This window comes from Bufo gargarizans, chromosome 1, assembly GCF_014858855.1.
Source record: "Bufo gargarizans isolate SCDJY-AF-19 chromosome 1, ASM1485885v1, whole genome shotgun sequence".
Taxonomy (NCBI): Eukaryota; Metazoa; Chordata; class Amphibia; order Anura; family Bufonidae; genus Bufo; species Bufo gargarizans.
This window is the reverse complement of record NC_058080.1, coordinates 587,466,426-587,484,634: the sequence shown is the minus strand read 5'-3', so window position 1 is coordinate 587,484,634 and position 18,209 is coordinate 587,466,426. Positions and strand designations below refer to the sequence as shown.

The 18,209-nt window shown below is 41.1% G+C and overlaps 1 protein-coding gene across 2 annotated transcripts in view; it reads right to left on the bottom strand.

The window, feature by feature from the left end:
* Positions 1-556: 556 nt before the first annotated feature.
* SUDS3 (SDS3 homolog, SIN3A corepressor complex component) overlaps positions 557-18,209 on the bottom strand; it is a 43,444-nt gene continuing 25,791 nt past the window's right edge. Inside the window, exons 8-12 of one of the 2 annotated variants that reach the window (XM_044275829.1) lie at positions 17,783-17,844; positions 13,495-13,516; positions 12,745-12,850; positions 4,971-5,055; positions 557-1,946 (exon numbers count right to left, since the gene is read on the bottom strand). In XM_044275829.1, the coding sequence (XP_044131764.1) occupies positions 1,848-1,946; positions 4,971-5,055; positions 12,745-12,850; positions 13,495-13,516; positions 17,783-17,844 (374 nt within the window). In that variant the 3' untranslated portion in view covers positions 557-1,847. Of the gene's footprint in view, positions 1,947-4,970; positions 5,056-7,158; positions 7,228-12,744; positions 12,851-13,494; positions 13,517-17,782; positions 17,845-18,209 lie in introns of those variants that run through there. The other variant, XM_044275830.1, reaches the window with a different exon arrangement.

Below are 18,209 nucleotides of genomic sequence, written 5' to 3'. Positions count from 1 at the left end.
CCTAGCTGTCAATGTATTCACAACTATACAGAAGGAATAACAGAGGAATGGTAGAATGCAGACATCGGGAAAATGATGCTCCAGAATTGTCACTTCATGGGGAATGCATGCAAGTACTAAAATAGACTTTGTTAGGAACCCGTCACCTTAGGCAAGCCCTATTAAAGTACAATAATACATGAACAGAACATCTGCCGCCTACTCTAGATCAGTAAGGCTACTTTCACACTCGCGTTTGGTACGGATCCGTACAAACGCATCCATTCAGATAATACAACCGCATGCATCCGTTCAGAACGGATCCGTTTGTATCATCGTTAACATAGCCAAGACAGATCCGTCTTGAACACCATTGAAAGTCAACGGGGGATGGATCCGTTTTCTATTGTCAGTGAAAATGGATCCGTCCCCATTGACTTACATTGTGTGTCAGGACGGATCTGCTTGGCTCCGTTTTGTCAGACGGACACCAAAACGCTGCAGGCAGTGTTTTGGTGTACGCCTTCAAAGCGGAATAGAGGCGGAACGGAGCCAAACTGATGCATTTTGAGCAGATCCTTATCCATACAGAATGCATTAAGGGCAAAACTGATCCGTTTTGGACCGCTTGTGAGAGCCCTGAACGGATCTCACAAACGGAAACCAAAACACCAGTGTAAAAGTAGCCTAAGTTGTATGTTGACACTCGCCCCCATTCTCCCACAAACCAGCTGTGGAATGCATAGAGAGGACTTCTCCTGGCATCCTCTCCATTAAGAGTCGCCTCGATGTATTCCAGGACCAGTTTATGGGTGCACAAGAGGGGATGAGGGTGCATATTGACATACCAATCACTGATCCAAGGTCAGCAGCAGTCGTATTACTGTATTTAATTGGACTTTGCGGAGGTAACAGATTCCTTTAAAGCAGCCACATTTTTTGCAAACAATGCCACATGGAGGCATCACCTGAAGCATTTAAAACTGTGCATGAGCAACAGATTCATTTTCAGACTGGTATAAAACCCACTTCCATTAAATTACCCTTACACAGTATACATTTTAAGGGGCTTTTGTACATTAAAATTGTATTACCAAATAATCTTTTCCGCGAGGGTGTGAATAGATATAACTGGATTTGACTGTTAAAAACAAAGTAAATGTCACGGCTGGTCAGTGATTTTGAATTAATCAAATGCAGCAGACCACTAAATAATCAGTTCCACCTTTTAAGGCTTTTAGAAACTCTGTATACTTATGAAAGCATGACCTAGGAAACACTCTTGGTTTTTATTTTTTGTATAAAAATAAGGGCCACTTAAAAATGTAATAAGAGAAAGGAAAAAGAAAAAAAAAAAAAAAACCTTCCTCTCTGGACTCTGCTATGAAACCAGACTGGTAGAGGAGAGAGTCAATATGTCATTTTACCTAATTCCACTCAAAGGTAAGGGCCTAGCACCGTTAAAATTCTGCAGGTCATTTCTTATCCCTCCGATTTGTTTTTAGAGAGATTACAACATAAAATCCATCTACAACACAGAATTTGGACAAGCCTTTCGTCAGGGAATTCTCAGTGAAGGGAAGAGTCTCTCTTAACTTCAATTTAGGCATTTTAGGCAGGATAATTATCCGAGAATCTTCTGCTTCAATTACGGCAAAGAACAGACCTGTCACGAAAAATACTTTCTTGAAGTTTTACACTCAACTGGTCAACCTTGGAGTCCGGAAAGGCCTTGAAAACTTCATTTCTGTAATTATTCACTGATCACAATGGGAACTTCTATCCATATTGGTCAGTGATGTCAACATTCATTCACTTGTATGTTAACTTGTTAAATGAGAAACGTCACTTGAAGAGTCTGTTGGGTTTCACGCTGCTGAACGCCTGCGGATAACAAACAATCCCCGCTGTAGCTGTCCTAGGTATATCCTCATTTTTGTGCTGTCACTGCTTTTCCTGACCCAAATCTGCAAACAATGAAACAAAATGTAGTGTTACGAGGTACATTTTCAGAAAGACAAAATCCACTTCAAATTAGACAATGTTGGGGGAGGATTTACTTATCCTATAGATGGCAGACACTTCGGTATGCCACTTTGTCTGGCTAGGTGCAGGTAACTTCTCTAAACTTAAATGCTCCAAAATGCACCCCATTTTGGTGCAATTTATCCCAAAATCTTGATGCACTCACATTATGTGTGTGCCCATGCAGATAAGGAAACAAGTCATTTTAGAGCCTTTATCTAATCTGAATGACATCTTAAAGAAAATCGGACATCGTGAAAATGCAGTGCAATCTGCAGGCAGCGTGTTATAGAGCAGGAGGAGCTGAGCGGATTAATATATAGTTTTAAAGGCTATGTACACCTTCGTGGCAATTTTTTTAATGATTGCATTTTACTGATTGTGGGCTAAAAATTATTTTTTCAACTGGCCTTTATTAAAAATGATCAGCAGTTTGAGATACAGGGGTTAATATCAGAGTGCTGTTCTATTATTTCTTTTTTTTTCTTTAGGGGTTTAAAATCAGTTTGTTTGCAAGCTGTCACTTTCTGTTTTCTTTGAAACCCATCACTAGACAGCTTATGTGTAGCTCCTGTCTCCGATTTCCTGTCCTCAAACACTTATAAAAGCTATATTCTAATCCGTTTGATAGGAATTGAGCTATAGTCAGAGTTCAGGAGGTCAGGAGATCAGAGTTAAAGAGGACCTTTCACCGATTTTTGCACTGTGAACTAAGTATGCAGACATGGAGAGCGGCGCCCGGGGATCTCACTGCACTTACTATTATCCCTGGGCGCCGCTCCGTTCTCCCGCTATGCCCTCCGGTATCTCCGCTCACTAAGTTATAGTAGGTGGAGTCTGCCCTTGTCCTTCTGTAGCGCTGGGCAATCGCATTGCAGAGCTCACAGCCTGGGAGCAATAACCTCCCAGGCTGTGATCTCTGCGCTGCGATTGGCCAGCGCTAGAGCAAAACAAGGGCAGACTCCACCTACCATAACTTAGTGACTGAAATCTCCGCCTACAATAACTCTGTGACCGGAGATACCTGAGGGCATATCGGGAGAACGGAGCGGCGCCCAGGGATAATAGTAAGCGCCGCTCTCCATGTCTGTATTCTTAGTTTACAGTGTCAGGATCGGTGAAAGGTCCTCTTTAAGGGCTCTACATGAGCCGTCCGATTACAGGATTCAAAGAAGACAAAAAAAATAACTCAGAAATGGCTCATTATTTTTTTAATAAAGACCAAATGAAAAAAATATATATTTATTCCAACGTTAGTAAAATGCAATCCTAATTGTCTTGAAGGTGTCCATAGCCTTTAAAAGGAAATATTTCAGTATAACTTATTTTATTCATTGAAATCTCTCTGCTCTTTCTGAGCTCAGAAGCAACGTGGGTGGTCTTACCAGTGATTGACAACCTTCCCTGTATAAATGGGTATACAGGGAGCTCTCAATCAATGACTGCCCTCCCACTTGGCTACTGAGCTTGAAAAGAGTAGATATTTTAATGCATAAAATACGCCTTTTAATAAGTGAATGTTTATTGACTGCATACACCTAGACCACATCACCAATATATATATTCACAACATTTTTGGAGGATGCCCTTGCGACCATGTGGGACAGAAGAATGCAACAGGCTGTGATTGGTGCGTTGGGCTGCAATGGATTAAGACTGTTAAGTGGGAAACTCCATCCTATTGAAACCACGATCAAGCTAGACATTATTGTTTCAACATCCCGCTAACAAAAAAAAAATTGTAGCTACAACATGATACATTTTTATTAACTCGCCAGAAAAATGTGAGGCTATTTGGTTGTTTCTACATAGCAGTATTTAAAGATGCATCGTATCTGAATGTCCACGTGCTTCAGTAACTGCACAGTGGAGCGGCCCAAAGGCAATCAGGCAAGACTAGATTTCATTTGTGAGACTGGAAATAAACAGTCAATGCAGTCTGACAATTGGAATCAAATGTCCTTCGTACCAGACAGTCTTACCTGCAAATACCTTTCAGACAAAGTAAGGAGATCTTAACTTTGTTTATAGCGAACCTGTCAGCATGAAAATTCTGCAGACAGCATGTTATAGAGCAGGAGGAACTGAGCAGACTGATATTTAGTTTTATGGAAAATGATTCAGTAAAAACGTATTACTTACTCATTTAAAAATGTCAACCTCTGCTCTTTTTATGCTTAGAATTTGTGTGGGTGGTGCCGCAAAGTGATCAACAGCTAACGCTGCAAGTATACAGAGATCACCGTCAATCATAGCGTAGGACCGCCCACACGACAAGTAATTAAAAAGTCATACACATGCCAAAATATCAAGAAAAAATAAAATAAAAATACAGATCGCTATACAAAACATGAGCGCTCCTTTAGAGTAGGACCCACTCAGAGGCAACCTTGGCGTGGTGCGTGGGCTTATGCCTTTTGATTAAAATGTACACTAACGCCTCGGTCAGCATGTAGCATAAAAGGCGGTACACATGCGCCAAGTAGCACTGTATTTTGCTAAGTAGCAGAGATGAGATCAAAGCATAGCATGTGGATATGCCATCCAGTTCTTTTTCTTTTTTTGTATATGTAAAAAGATGAGCGCTCACACATCTCCATAGATGCAAATATAAAGTTATGGGCGTCAGAATAGGACGATGAAAAGAAAAAAAAAATTTTTCAATATTAAAAAACACAAGAAAAACTATATAAATGTGGTACTACTTTAATTGCACTGACCCAGAGAACTAAGGGAACAGGTCAGTTTTAGAGCATAGGGAACACCGTAAAAATCAAACAAATAAAACTATGGCTCAAATGTGTTTTTCCTATTATACCTTATTTGGAATTTTTCCCACTACAGTATGCTATATGATATGATGACCCCATTAACGAGTGAATGTCAATCTCAATATGCTTGTGATCTCCACATTGTTCTGCAACATGACATAGTCAGAATTCACAAATGTACACTATGAAACGCACCTCATTCGTGCCCACAGAACTAATTACACAACTGATTTTTGTGTTGTCTTTGGATTCCAGGTATATTGCTTGGCTCTTGTGGTACCTACAATAAATTGAGAGACAGATAAGAGCCCCATTCAGTAAAAACATTTGCTATACTTTAATTCACAAATTTACAGTGTGCAAGAACCATATTAACAAGGAATTTTTTTACTCCATATTTAGTCTAATAGGACGAAAAAACGCTTTTGATAGAAAAACCACAGCTTAAGTATAGAAAAAATTATTCCTGCCGAGAATAGACAAATCACGAAGAAGCCCAAAAAAAAAATCCTGCTGAGAATGATCAGATAATGAAGAATCCAACAAACATTATGCAGCTTAAAAACTGAGCAATATGCAAGTTCAAGAGAAATCAAATGCACCTGATTTGTGTTTCTGAAACTAGGGATAAGTGACAACAGTGACCTCTCAAATATTATTCCTCTAGTGATATTTATTCACATAGATGTTGTTCTAACAAGAAATAGTTAGGTCCATATATATGTGAACACTGACACAAATTTTGTTTTTATTACCCGTTTACTAAAACATATTCAAGTTATAGTTATATAATGGACATGGACATAAAGTCCAGTCTTTTAGCTTTCATTTGAGGGTAAGTAATTGGACAATTGACTCAAAGGCGGTTTTATGGGCAGGTGTGGGCAATTCCTTCATTATTTCATTCTCAATTAAGCACATAAAAGGCCTGGAGTTGATTTGAGGTAAGGTGCTTGTATTTTGAAGATTCTGCTGAGAAGTAAACATGCGGTCAAAGGAGCTCTCCATGCAGGTGAAACAAGCCATCCTTCATCTGCAAAAACAGAAAAAACCCAGACACAGGACAGAAGCAGACTGATGAATTCTGGGGTTTTCAGAGACATACTGTGTGCTCAAATCCAGCCAATAGCAGCCAAACTGATTGGTGGGCGTTTCATAATACAGATGGACAATGACCCAAAACATAAAGCCAAAGCAACTCAGGACTTTATTAAAGCAAAGAAGTGGAAAATTCTTGAGAGGCCAAGTCAGTCACCGGATCTGAACCCAATAGAGCATTTCACTAGTTAAAGACTAAACTTCAGACAGAAAGGCCCACAAACAAACAGCAACTGAAAACTGCTGCAGTAAAGGCCTGGCCAAGCATTAACAAGGAGGAAACACAGCATCTGGTGATGTCCATGAGTTCAAGACTTCAGGCAGTCATTGTCAACAAAGGGTTTTCAACAGAATATTAGAAATTAACATTTTATTTACAATTATTTAATTTGTCCAATTACTTTTGAGCCCCTGAAATGAAGGAACTGAGTTTAAAAAATGCTTTAGTTCCTCACATTTTAATGCAATCATTTTGTTCAACCCACTGAATTAAAGTTAAAAGTCTGAACTTCAACTGCATCTGAATTGTTTTGTTCAAAATCCATTGTAGTAATGTACAGAACAGAAATTTGAAAAATGTTGTCTCTGTCCAAATATATATGGACATAAACGTACCTAACCCAATACACCGTTTATAACAGCATCAACTAGCTCACTCCATAGACCAGCTCAAACATCCTCTTACTCACCAAGCATCTGTGTCAATGAGATACTGGCTGTCCACGATGTACAACTTAGATGAGCATGGAAACCACCCTTATTACCTTCTCTGTTGTAATATATCTTTTTTTTTTATATTTGTGAAGGACTCGTATCAGTTCCCCATTTTAATGTTGTGTTAAAATGGCAAAGAGCAGAGTGTCCGGAAGCACCGCATCGCACAAGCAGGGTTTACATAAACTGATCATGGTTGTAATCTCACAGGTTTGAAGGCCACTAATCTGATCCTGTTAGGTATTTTGCTAGGTTAGAAATAGGGCATCCTACAAAAATACAATTTCATTCACTGTGTAGTGGACAGAGCTTCGTGCAGCTATTCTCCCCATTGAAGTGAATGGCAGCAGCACTGCAGTAACCAGTTATGTCCACTACATGGTGAACGGAGCAGCATAGTTCTGGCATCTGACCTACTCGGGAACAGCTGGTCACTCGAAAACCCCTTTAAAGAACAAAAGGAATAATGACAATAAAACCACTGCTTTAGATGTTAACGTTACTATGTCTGAAACAGTCAAAGCAATTACTGTGACATTTTAAGACTACCGGAGAAATCTCAGCTGTTTACCCGCAGAGGGATAGCGTGACACTGCTTTCCTAACAAGACTGGCTGCGGATCATTCTTAGTTTCCTGCAACTAAAGAAGCAGAATATTTAAAAGGCATTGCTAAACCGGCTGCAGATCATAATTATACATTGCTATCAAATGAAAAAGGCAGTACAAGTGCAGAAACAGTCAGAAGCATTTACAATTTCAAATCAGTGCTACGGGGAATGTCAAGCTACAGGGCAGCAAAGATGCTTCTCACCCACCAAGGGTTGTCCAGACGAAGAAGACCAGTGATGAGCGAAGCGAGCTTCGGATGTTACATCCAAAGCCGCTTCGTTCATAACTTCGGATTAATACTGTGCAGAGATTCGTCTCCGTACAGTATTAAAATGTATGGGCTACACAATGAGCCGAAGTTAGTTGTTCGCGACTTTGTTGAATAACTTCGGTGATTGATTTTTAAAGTGGAAAATCCCATTAAAACTTGAAACCGAAATTGGCTTCGGTTCAGAGGTACTGGTTTTAAAGTGATTTTTCCACTTTAAAGATCAATTACCCAAGTTATTCAACAAAGTCACGCACAACTTCGTGAATAACTAACTCCGGCTCCTCGTAGCCCATACATTCTAATACTATACTGAGATGGATCTCCATACAGTATTAATCCGAAGTTATGAACATAGCAACTTCGGATGTAACATCCGAAGCTCGCTTCATTCATCTCTAAAGAAGACCATCAGATCTTCTAAAAGAGAATGGCTTTTCAAATCAGTGACTGTTGGTGGTTTGAAGCCAACACTTTTGCCAGTTAATGGAGTTCTCCAGGAATAAGTTAAAATGACCACCTGTCCTAGAATGTTATCAGAACTAGTTGCCACCACCTGCAGAACTGCCTAGATGGGCGAGGGACAGGGCCTCACTACAATAGATGGTAATGATGCAATCCTGCCTATGATATGCCATCGTGGCTGAGCAGCCTGAAAACGTACCAATATGTATAATATACAAGTGCCAGAGCGTAGTGTGTAGTGAGGCCCTGTCCGCTCACCCTTCTAGGCAGCTCAGCATGTGTAGTGAGGCCCTGTCCGCTCACCCTTCTAGGCAGCTCAGCATGTGTAGTGAGGCCCTGTCCGCTCACCCTTCTAGGCAGCTCAGCATGTGTAGTGAGGCCCTGTCCGCTCACCCTTCTAGGCAGCTCAGCATGTGTAGTGAGGCCCTGTCCGCTCACCCTTCTAGGCAGCTCTGCATGTAGTTGCAACCAGTCCTGCTCTCATTCTAGGACAGGTTTCTTGCGACCATTTTAAATCACTCCTGAGAACCCTTTTAAGCCTCCACCAATTCACTTATTCTACTATTAAACTGTTTGCACTGAAAATAGCTAGTATGTAGAGTATCAGATTTTACTGGTATAACTATAATACAAAAGCACTTAGACACTTTTCTCATTCTTTACTCTCTTCATGTCGCTACTTTAAAGGGGTTGTCTGAGATAATTAAAAATGCCCAATGAGCCAATAGCTTAAAATAAAAATTAATCTTGTACTGACTTTGTAAACAAGCAGCAGCAGGACCACACCAGCCCCACAGCGCTGGAGAAAGCGCGAGTATAAGATGATTTCTTATTTTAAACTACTGCAGGGCTTGTCTGATATTTTAAAAAGGAGGCTTTCCAGGACCTAACTATTAATGACCAATATATTCATCAATATTAGACTAGCAGAGGTAGGACTCCCAGCACCAGCAGAACCTGGCACCGGAATTCCACAGCTTTGTCCATCGTGTAGGGGTGTGCTTGGTTACAGCAGTACTGCCATTCAGCTCGGGACACTGTGTGCTGGCTGAATGGGAGCAGCGCTACTGTACACAGGCATACCCGCTAAACAGTGTATGGAGCGGTGTCGTTTGTGAAAACAGCCGATTAGCAGGGGTGCCAGAAAGTGAACACCGCCAGTCTGATTCTTAGACATAAAATTATGTCTCTCCTCAGAGAGACAGAGTATGGATTTTGTTATGTACTTTATTTATTTTAAGGCAAACAATTTTTCTTCTATTATTTATAATTCTTATACTTTGTACTTCAGTGTGTGATTTGAAGTTCAAGAGGTCAATCAGCAGATGCACAAGCACCCACTGTCTTTAGGACGCCCCAACAATTCACATACATCATCCATTCACAGGATTTGCGACCGCGGGAGCCTGCCAAAACCAATAAACCGCAATTCAAAGCCCTCTGTTCCTCCACACCGCACATAGGCAGTGGGTGGGAGTTTTAATGCAGCGGCAGTCATGTAATCTCTGAGATTTTTAAGAGTGAAGTCCCTGTCCCTATATAAAACTTAAGTAATTGATATTACAGTGATCCCTCAAGATACAATATTTTCAACATACAATTGTCTCATGGGCCATCGCAAGTTGAAACTAGATTGAACATATAACGCCTCAGACTCAGATCTAACCAATCAACATGGGTATTTCACTGGTAAAACACCTTTATTGGTTGTCTAGTAGTTCCTATGTGGTACTATATGTTCTGTACTGCCCAGTCTGTGCCGGGATGAGCTTCTCCTTTGGACACCAGTTAAGCGGTGACTCCATTTTATTTTACTGGTACATCTATGAACTATGCAAGACCCTAAAGAAGCTCCTGCTGTCACCACAGAAAGTCATCTACAGCTTCCAGCATATGTTCTTGTCTGCTTTACTTAAGGACTTGCTTTTTTTGTCTTGGTTATCTGCTTATTTTAATTTAAACTTAACTTTTCTTGATCAGGATGACGAAAGTTTTCAAGTTACAATGTGAAATGGTCGTCCAGGAACCAATTAATATTGTAACTTGAGGGACCCGGTATTCTAAATGGATTCCTTTATAAACAGCAGCACCTAGTGGCCAAATGTGAATATGAGTTATCTACAGGTAACAGTCACGACCAGAGTGCATGGGAAAAATGACTACCTATATAATAGCTGGTCAAATTAGACACAATAAAATACTCTTTTAATAAAGTGAATTATCTGTTATAACTTGTCATAAAGCTTTCTTAAGTTTCAGACTGGTTGAAAAAGACTGGAAAAAATAAAAGCAAAAAAACGATTAGAAGTGCATGCAAATGATCATCTATAAAACTAAAACACCTATTAGAACCTAAAGCTTTATCTGCCTCAGAATTTATGCCTGGATTAAGGGCTTTGATCCAATATCTGTAGTCTGTTTCTTTATATAAGTTTTTTTAGTGGGCACGTAGATCGAAATTTGCAGAGCCCATCTGCTGGATGTGCCAAGAAACACTCCCACAGTATCCCTATTCATCCGTCAGAGGACAAAAGAGCAAACTGTATTTTTCACCCTATAAAACACACTTTTTGTCAGTGTTTCTTATGGGTCGAATACTAATGAGCTCTTCCATTATGGAAGCGTTCATTAGTAAAGGAGGATCGGGAAGTGGTGAATGCAGAACTCCCTCTGCGGGCTGTGTACTCTCCGCTTCCTGTGCTATGTCCTGCGCACAGCTTGAGGACGTCGGCACTCTGACCTCAAGCTGTGCGGCGTCGGGTCACAGCACAGCGCGCAGCAGGAAGAGCAAGAAGAAAGCAGCATGACAGGAGTGGAAGTGGCATCCGGAGCAGGAGAGGTAAGTGGTTTTATTTTTTTCTCTCTGATCAGAGCATGGTGGTCTGAATAGGGGTCATTCACATTGGGCTGTGATCGGGGGACTTAATAATATGAAGGTCTGATCTGAGGTCTGACTGGAGGACCATTGGGGGTCTGATCAGGGCTCTGAGTTTGGGTCCTCTAAAACCTAGGTGCATCCCATGGGTGGGCTTAAGAGATAACTTATCTTATTGTTGGACATTATTGTCTTAATATCCAATATTGGATCAACATAATTATTAGTTATGCATCTCTTTTTAAAATATTTAATGAATATAAAAAAAATATAAAAATAAAGTGTTGTTATAAAACTATAGCAGAAAAAAAAAAAAAAACTAAACTTTATTCTGTGTATGTAATCTGTTGTATTAGCTGCACAGCTAACATGCTGGTTTGGCCAGTAAAAGCCTATTTTTGTGTCTTCACTATGGGCCACATGCCCTCTGCAGCAGCCCTTGACAGCCTGCACCACTAATGTGACAGAAACTCTGAGTTCTTGATGTGGCCCCACAGAAAAAAGTCACAGGGTGTTAGATCTAGTGAGTGTGAAGGCCAGCACAGCATAGGTGAATTGTTTTTTTGCAGGGATGCCCAACCTGTGGCCCTCCAGCTGTTGCAAAACTACAATTCCCAGCATGCCTAGACAGACTACAGCTATCAGGGCATCTGGGGAGTTGTAGTTTTGCAACAGCTGCAGGGCCACAGGTTGGGCATGCCTGGTTTATTCCAACGTGGCCGATCCAATGTTCTAGTAGAGTTTAATTCAGGTATCGGCGAACATCCAACTGGAAATGAGAAGGGACACCATCCTGCTGATAGATGAAGATCCTTTAACATTTTCGGGTAGGAGCAGCCAGTGACAGTATCTTCGGCAAAAAAGAAGGGACCATAGACTTTGTGCCTGCTCACTGTACACAACACGTTTAGTTTGGGGTAGTCGGTCATGCGCTCAATAAGAGTATGTGAGTTTAAGCCCCAGGTTTTAACATTGTGGTGACTGAACTTCAGACTGAGCTGAAGGGTAGCCTCATTGCTGAACACTAGTGGTCGGAGAATTCGTCCTCTTCCAATCAGCCCTGCAAGTCAGTGCAAGGCATGGAGTTTCTGGTTGTCATCTGTATGTCTTACAACCCAGATGTTTTCATAAGATATGCCATACTGTGGTTTGTAGTTCTATACTTGTCAGCCTGGTCGACTTTCCAGGGCTATGCTCATACACAGGTCGAATCCTGTCTTTTCAGAAATTTTTGGGCACCCAGACCTTTTCCCATGACGCAAACAGCCATTGGTTCCAAACTGCTTCGCCCAACACGAAATGCAGTTTCTATGCAGAGAACATTTATCGAATTCAGGGTCCATTCACACGTCCGTAATTTGGGTCCGCATTCGTTCTGCAATTTGCGGACCCATTCACTTTCAATGGGGCTAGAACGGATGCGAATCTGCATTTTCGGGATCCGCATCAGATTTTTCGGGATGCGTTATTTCGGGATCCGCAATTTCGTTCCTGAAAAAAATTGAACATGTCCTATTCTTGTCCGCGATTGCGGACCAGAAAAGGCATTTTCTATTATAGTGTCTGTGATGTGCGGTCCGCAAGTTGCGGATCACACATGGAGGGGGTCAGTGTTTTGCGAATCCGTGTGAATAGACCCTTGAGCTGAAAATTTTGTTGTACTGTCACAACCCGGTTCATGTAACTTTCAATACTCAAAAAGATTTTCCTTGCTGTGATCTCGCCATCTTAAACTTGTCCTTTTGTGTATAGGATTAAACTAACTAAAGGGGCAGATTAAAGAAAACTGACTCTAAGTTTTTTTTATTTTTTAAGAGCAGAATTTGCTTACTATGACTACAGCACCCTGTATTTCAGCTACACATTTCCCATGGTTAGAGGTTAATTTGGTTACCTCAGGATCAGGGTTATTGCCATATATAAAAATGAAATACAATACCATCTTTTATCGTAATAGAGCTTTCCATCTTCTATCCGAGCTTCAAAGCGTTGGGCAGGAGATTCAGCTTGTGTTGCTGGAAGATGTTCTGGAGTCGATGGCGATACTGCAAAGGAAACATACAGGTTCCAAGTCACACTGGCAGCACTGACTGGATCGTGCAGGGAGGGACATCCACCCCCCCTAACTAATTACATCAAGGTGGACCTTTTTTGAAGACTGCTAGCAATTCTTTCATAAACTTCTAGAAGGAGTAAAAGAGGAATCGCACAAAACAAAGTCCTAAAAACAGAAGCTCCAGAATTATTACGTGGTGAATGCAAGTTACTAAAACAAACATGTCATGAGGGACGACCGTTCCTTTTTAAGGACACGGACACATGAAGATAACCCCTTTTTCATAACGAAGCCAGAGATCAGGCGGCTTCTCACACCTGCAGAACATGTTTGCAGGGGAAATTTGCTGTCAGCTTTACCATTCCCCCGATGCAGACATTTGAATGGCTGCATTAAATAGGACTTTTTTTCATGTTACAGCTGCGGCAGGGAAAATGAGGGGTCAACAGCAACTTCCCCACCATATTAAAATGGTTGTCCGTCATGAGACAAAGTAAAATCTCACTCCTAAAGTAAAAAGTATATATTTTTGCAAGTTTTATCAAAGCATCAATGCAAGGTAGAATTTTCCACTGTCAACCACGTCATGATATCATTATTACCTTATTTTTCGTCAACTAGGATGAAACTTACCAGGTCTTTTGGGGGATTTTAACTGTAAGAGAATAAAAAATAAAAAAAATATTATATTTGAAATAAAAATAAAAGGTTTTGCAAGTAAAAATAAAATAATCCTCTTGACTTTTACAAAATTAATGTAAAGGCTATGGATAACTTTGCAGCCAATGCCGGGCTCCTGTGGTGATCCAGAGCGCAGTTGTTTTGTGGGTCTCTTCAGTCCCGGTCGCCATGCCAGGGCAGGAACTGAGCAGACTACACCAGACCAAAAAAAAAGGGTGCACCAGACTTTTTGAAAAGCATAAAATTGCTTGTACGGGCATTACTGCATCTTCTGGCCTGCAGATTGCAGTACATTTCATGGTGACAGGTTCTCTTTAATTCCAAGCTTTAAAAGGGAATGTGTCATCAGAAAAAGACCTATTGCTTAAATCATGTTTTTATGTTAAAACATATATAGAGATGACATAGGAGCCATCATTCACAATAGGTGATCTCACAGAGCATGCCTAGAAAACTCTCCCATAGAAGTCCCCTCCTGTCCATTGTGTCTATGGCTTGCGCCGCCATTTCACATTATTAATTACGACTATCCAGTCTGTGATAGCATCCAGTCATTACAGTGTGCAGTGCTTCACTTTCTACAACATGGCTTGTGGTGGCTGCTGTAAAGCATCTCTCTAAGCTCAGGCAAGAAGTCAGCCCCCATTATCATGTTCTGAAAATAGAATGTAAAAAAAGTCTGAAAATAAAAACGGATTGAAAAAAAGGATGTGTCGTTATCTGGTCAAGCCACCAGTGTACGAAACCGAGTTGTGAGGCTGAGCTGCGAAAGCCAGTGCTTTGGGTGTGGGGATTACTGCCAGAAGATGGTGTTTAGTTCATATTAAGGGTTGGGGGAGGGGGTTACAAGGAAAAGAGTTTAGGGAACATGATAAGCCTGCCTGAAAAGTAGTGTTTTAAGGCGTCAGGAAGTTGGGAATTAACCTGACTGTCCGGGGAAGTGCATTCCAAAGAGTAGGTGCAGCTCAAGAAAAGTCTTGAAGAAGGCAATGAGAGGTTTGAACTATGGTGGATTTTACTCTTAGGTCATTAAAGGGGTTGTCCGGGATAAAAATGTTTTTAAAAAACATGTTGTTATCTCACCATATATAGCCAATTCAAGGTTCCCCATTATGTTTTTATGTATTTTTACCACTTCTCCAGGGCTCAGACGTTCCCCCAATGATTGTTTACATGTATGTTACGTGTGTGGTAACTTCCTGCCGCACAGCCTTGTGGGTCCTAGCGCAGCTCAGCATTGCGTTGTTTGAGCTGTCCATCATATTACTAACAACTCCTTCGTGAATCCGCCGCCCCTCATTGACATTCTACCTCCTGCCGCACATATCCCTTCTCCTTCATAGTTACGCCCATAAACCCACCTGATCTTAGGCCTGCACGCTCAGTCCCCCCTTTCTAACACGCACTTAATGTGCTCTGCATAATTAGCTTCTGTGCCGGTGATGTCACAGGACCAGAGGGGCGTGACTTAGCGATGTGTGTTGCCGCCTAGTTACCGCCCTCCGTATAATTAGTGTAGCTGGCGGTGACGTCACCGGACTCCTTGCTAAGCGGAAGAGGTTTTGCTCTCCACCAAGGGGCCCGATAAGTCACTCACTTTGAGAAAATCTTCACTTCCGGCTCAGATTTATTTATTTTTTTGTGAAAAAGGGGCATCACAAAATGCATATAAAAGGTAGGACACACATGTATTGACTATTTAGGTGTCTGAGGTCCACTTAAACCAAAGTCCCCAATCCCAGACAACCCCTTTAACAGAAGAGAGCACAAGCAGGGTGGTAGATGGAAATGAGGGAGGAGATGTATGGAGGTGCATCACTGAAGAGCTTAGTGGGGGAGAATGAGGAGTTTGAAGTGTATTCTATGGTGGATGGGCAACCAGTGAAGTGACTGGCACAGGCTAGCGAGTGGAGAGATAGATAGGCCTGGCTGCAGAATTTAGGACAGACTGAAGGGGGGAAGAGTTTAGTGAGAGGAAGACCGATTAGTATTGAGTTACAGTAGTCAAGACGAGAATGAATCAAAGCAACTACAAGAGCTTTGGCCGTTTCCAGTGAGAAAATGGTGGATTCTAGAGATGGTCTTGAGGTGCAGACAACAAGGGCGTACAAGTAATTGGATATGGGGAACAAAGGAAAGATCTGAGTCAAACATAACCCCAAGACAGCGGGCATGCTGCCCAGGGGTTATGATAGTACCGCAGACCAAAATTGAAATATCAAGTTTAGGTGCGATAGTAAATGGGGAAAATTTATCAAACTGGTGTAAAGTAAAACCAGCTTAGTTGCCTACAGCAACCAATCAGATTCCACCTTTCATTTGCCAAAGGAGCGCTGAAAAATTAAAGGTTGCTAGTGTCAAATAAGCCACACCAGTTTTGATAAATCTCCCCCAAAGAAGTTCAGTTTTTGAGAGGTTCAGTATTAGATAGAAAGAGGACATAATGTTAGAGACAGTCACTTGTGTTTTGTAGTAAAGTAGAGATGATGTCAGTGGATGAGGGGTAAAGTTGGGTGTCATCTGCATAGAGATGGTACTGAAAACATCAAAGTAGTAAGGTGACAGCTCACCCAACCATGCATCGCAGAAATCATCTATGCCAATGAAGATGCGATCCATATGCCTAGCTTTGGCACTCAGTACATAAGCAAGAAATAATGAAGAAAATCCATCTTCTAAAACATTAGCAGATTTCCTCTGCGTCTGGAGGAAAGAAGGTTTGTACACAAACATAGAAGAGGATTCTGTACGGTAAGAGCAGTGAGACTATGGAACTCTCTGCCTGAGGAGGTGGTGATGGTGAGTACAATAAAGGAACTCAAGAGGGGCCTGGATGTATTTCTGCAGTGTAATAATATTACAGGCTATAGCTACTAGAGATGGGGAGTTATTCTGATTGCCTGATTGGAGTCGGGAAGGAATTTTTTATTCCAATGAAGTGGGGAAAATTGGCTTCACAGTTTTTTTTTTTTTGCCTTCCTCTGGATCAACCTGCAGGATAACAGGCCGACCTGGATGGACAAATGTCTTTTTTTGGCCTTATGTACTATGTTACTATGTATTGAAGAACATAAAAAAAGTAGGGTTCAACAGACCTACATGTGTCACACTCTCAGTGCTAAATCAGGGTATACAAACATGGTACAACACAAGACATTTAAAACCATCAGGGACGAATTGGAATGAACAGAGAAGTGAAACGTCACAGATTAAACATATAGCATATAATTTAGATTAGATTAATGGAGTGGCCACACTAACCGGTCATTTCAGGGCAGCTGCAGGGGGTACGGGGCACGTGTTCTTGTGATCTGTGGGGGTCCCAGCGGTAGAACCCCCACCGATCTGATAGCTACCCCTGTGGATAGGGCATAACTTCTAACAACCGAAATACCCCTTTCACTATTTCAACTGCTTTGGCATTGAAAGGGTCAGAAGACAAAATTAGGGGTGGTACAAGACACCAGTTGTCAGCCACAGGAGCTTTCTGGATACTTATGTTAGATACAAGAGCACCAGCAGGCATGAATTGGAAAATGATTATATTTTTATTATTTATGTTTATTTCATCTTGGATGATTTTCATTTCTTTTTCTACTATCATGATGTTATTATGCTATCTAAATTATATTCTGTATGTTGCATCTGTGACGTTTTACTTCTGTGTTCATTCCCATTGGTCCTGATGGTTTTAAATGTCTTGTGTTCTACTATGAAACCCTATTTTTTTATATACTCTATTAATGTTCTTCAATTAAAGCTGCTAATATTTTAGAAGATGGGTTTTCTCTCAAATCTACTGATAGTCTGTCCAATATGGGGTGTGTAGAGAAAGAGAAGAGGACCTAGAACTGAACCCTGAGGAACCCCAACAGTAAGAGGATAAGGAGAAGTCGTGCCAGCGAAAAATACACTAATGCTAGATCTACACTGATTCCGCGACACCTGTGGCGGCCAGGATCCCTGAGCAGCGGTCATCCTATAGAAATGAATGGGATCGCCATGGCAGTCGCAAGAAATCCAGCCACGTTCAGGTTTTATTTGTACATGCCTAAAGTGTGAAAAGTATTCTGGCTACCAGAAGTGCAAGATGGAAAAAAAAAAACCCAGGCAGCGAAAAAGTTAATACATACAACGCTTATTGTACAGGAAAAAATTAACATTTTGAATGAAATGTAAACTGAATAATACAGTTATATATCACTGAAGAGTGAAACAAAAAGTAAGAATAAACTTTTACCTTGTTTAGGGTCCGTAAATCCTCCATGATTTGTTCATCTGTGAGAAGATAATTCAACTGCGGTGCAAGTGTTAAGGCAACATGATGGGAAGCTGCGAGACAACACTGAAGCACTGACACATATAAAGCACTAATCATTGTATTAATAAAGACAGAGTTTTATCAGAAGATCCCATCTGATGTCTATGTATCTCTATACCCTGGCTGAGTTCTTCCATCATGGGAAATTTTAGGATCTGTTCACATTGCAGCCTCCATTAATAATGCAAACCACAATGCTCTGCTGGATCAGTCGCACTAGTGGCACCTGATAGATCCCGCTGCCTTATAATAGGATTGCTTGGACAAAAACTATTAAATCTGTTATGGAAGCTTTGAAATATATACATTATATCTGATTCAGGTAGAATAGTCTGAAACCTGAATG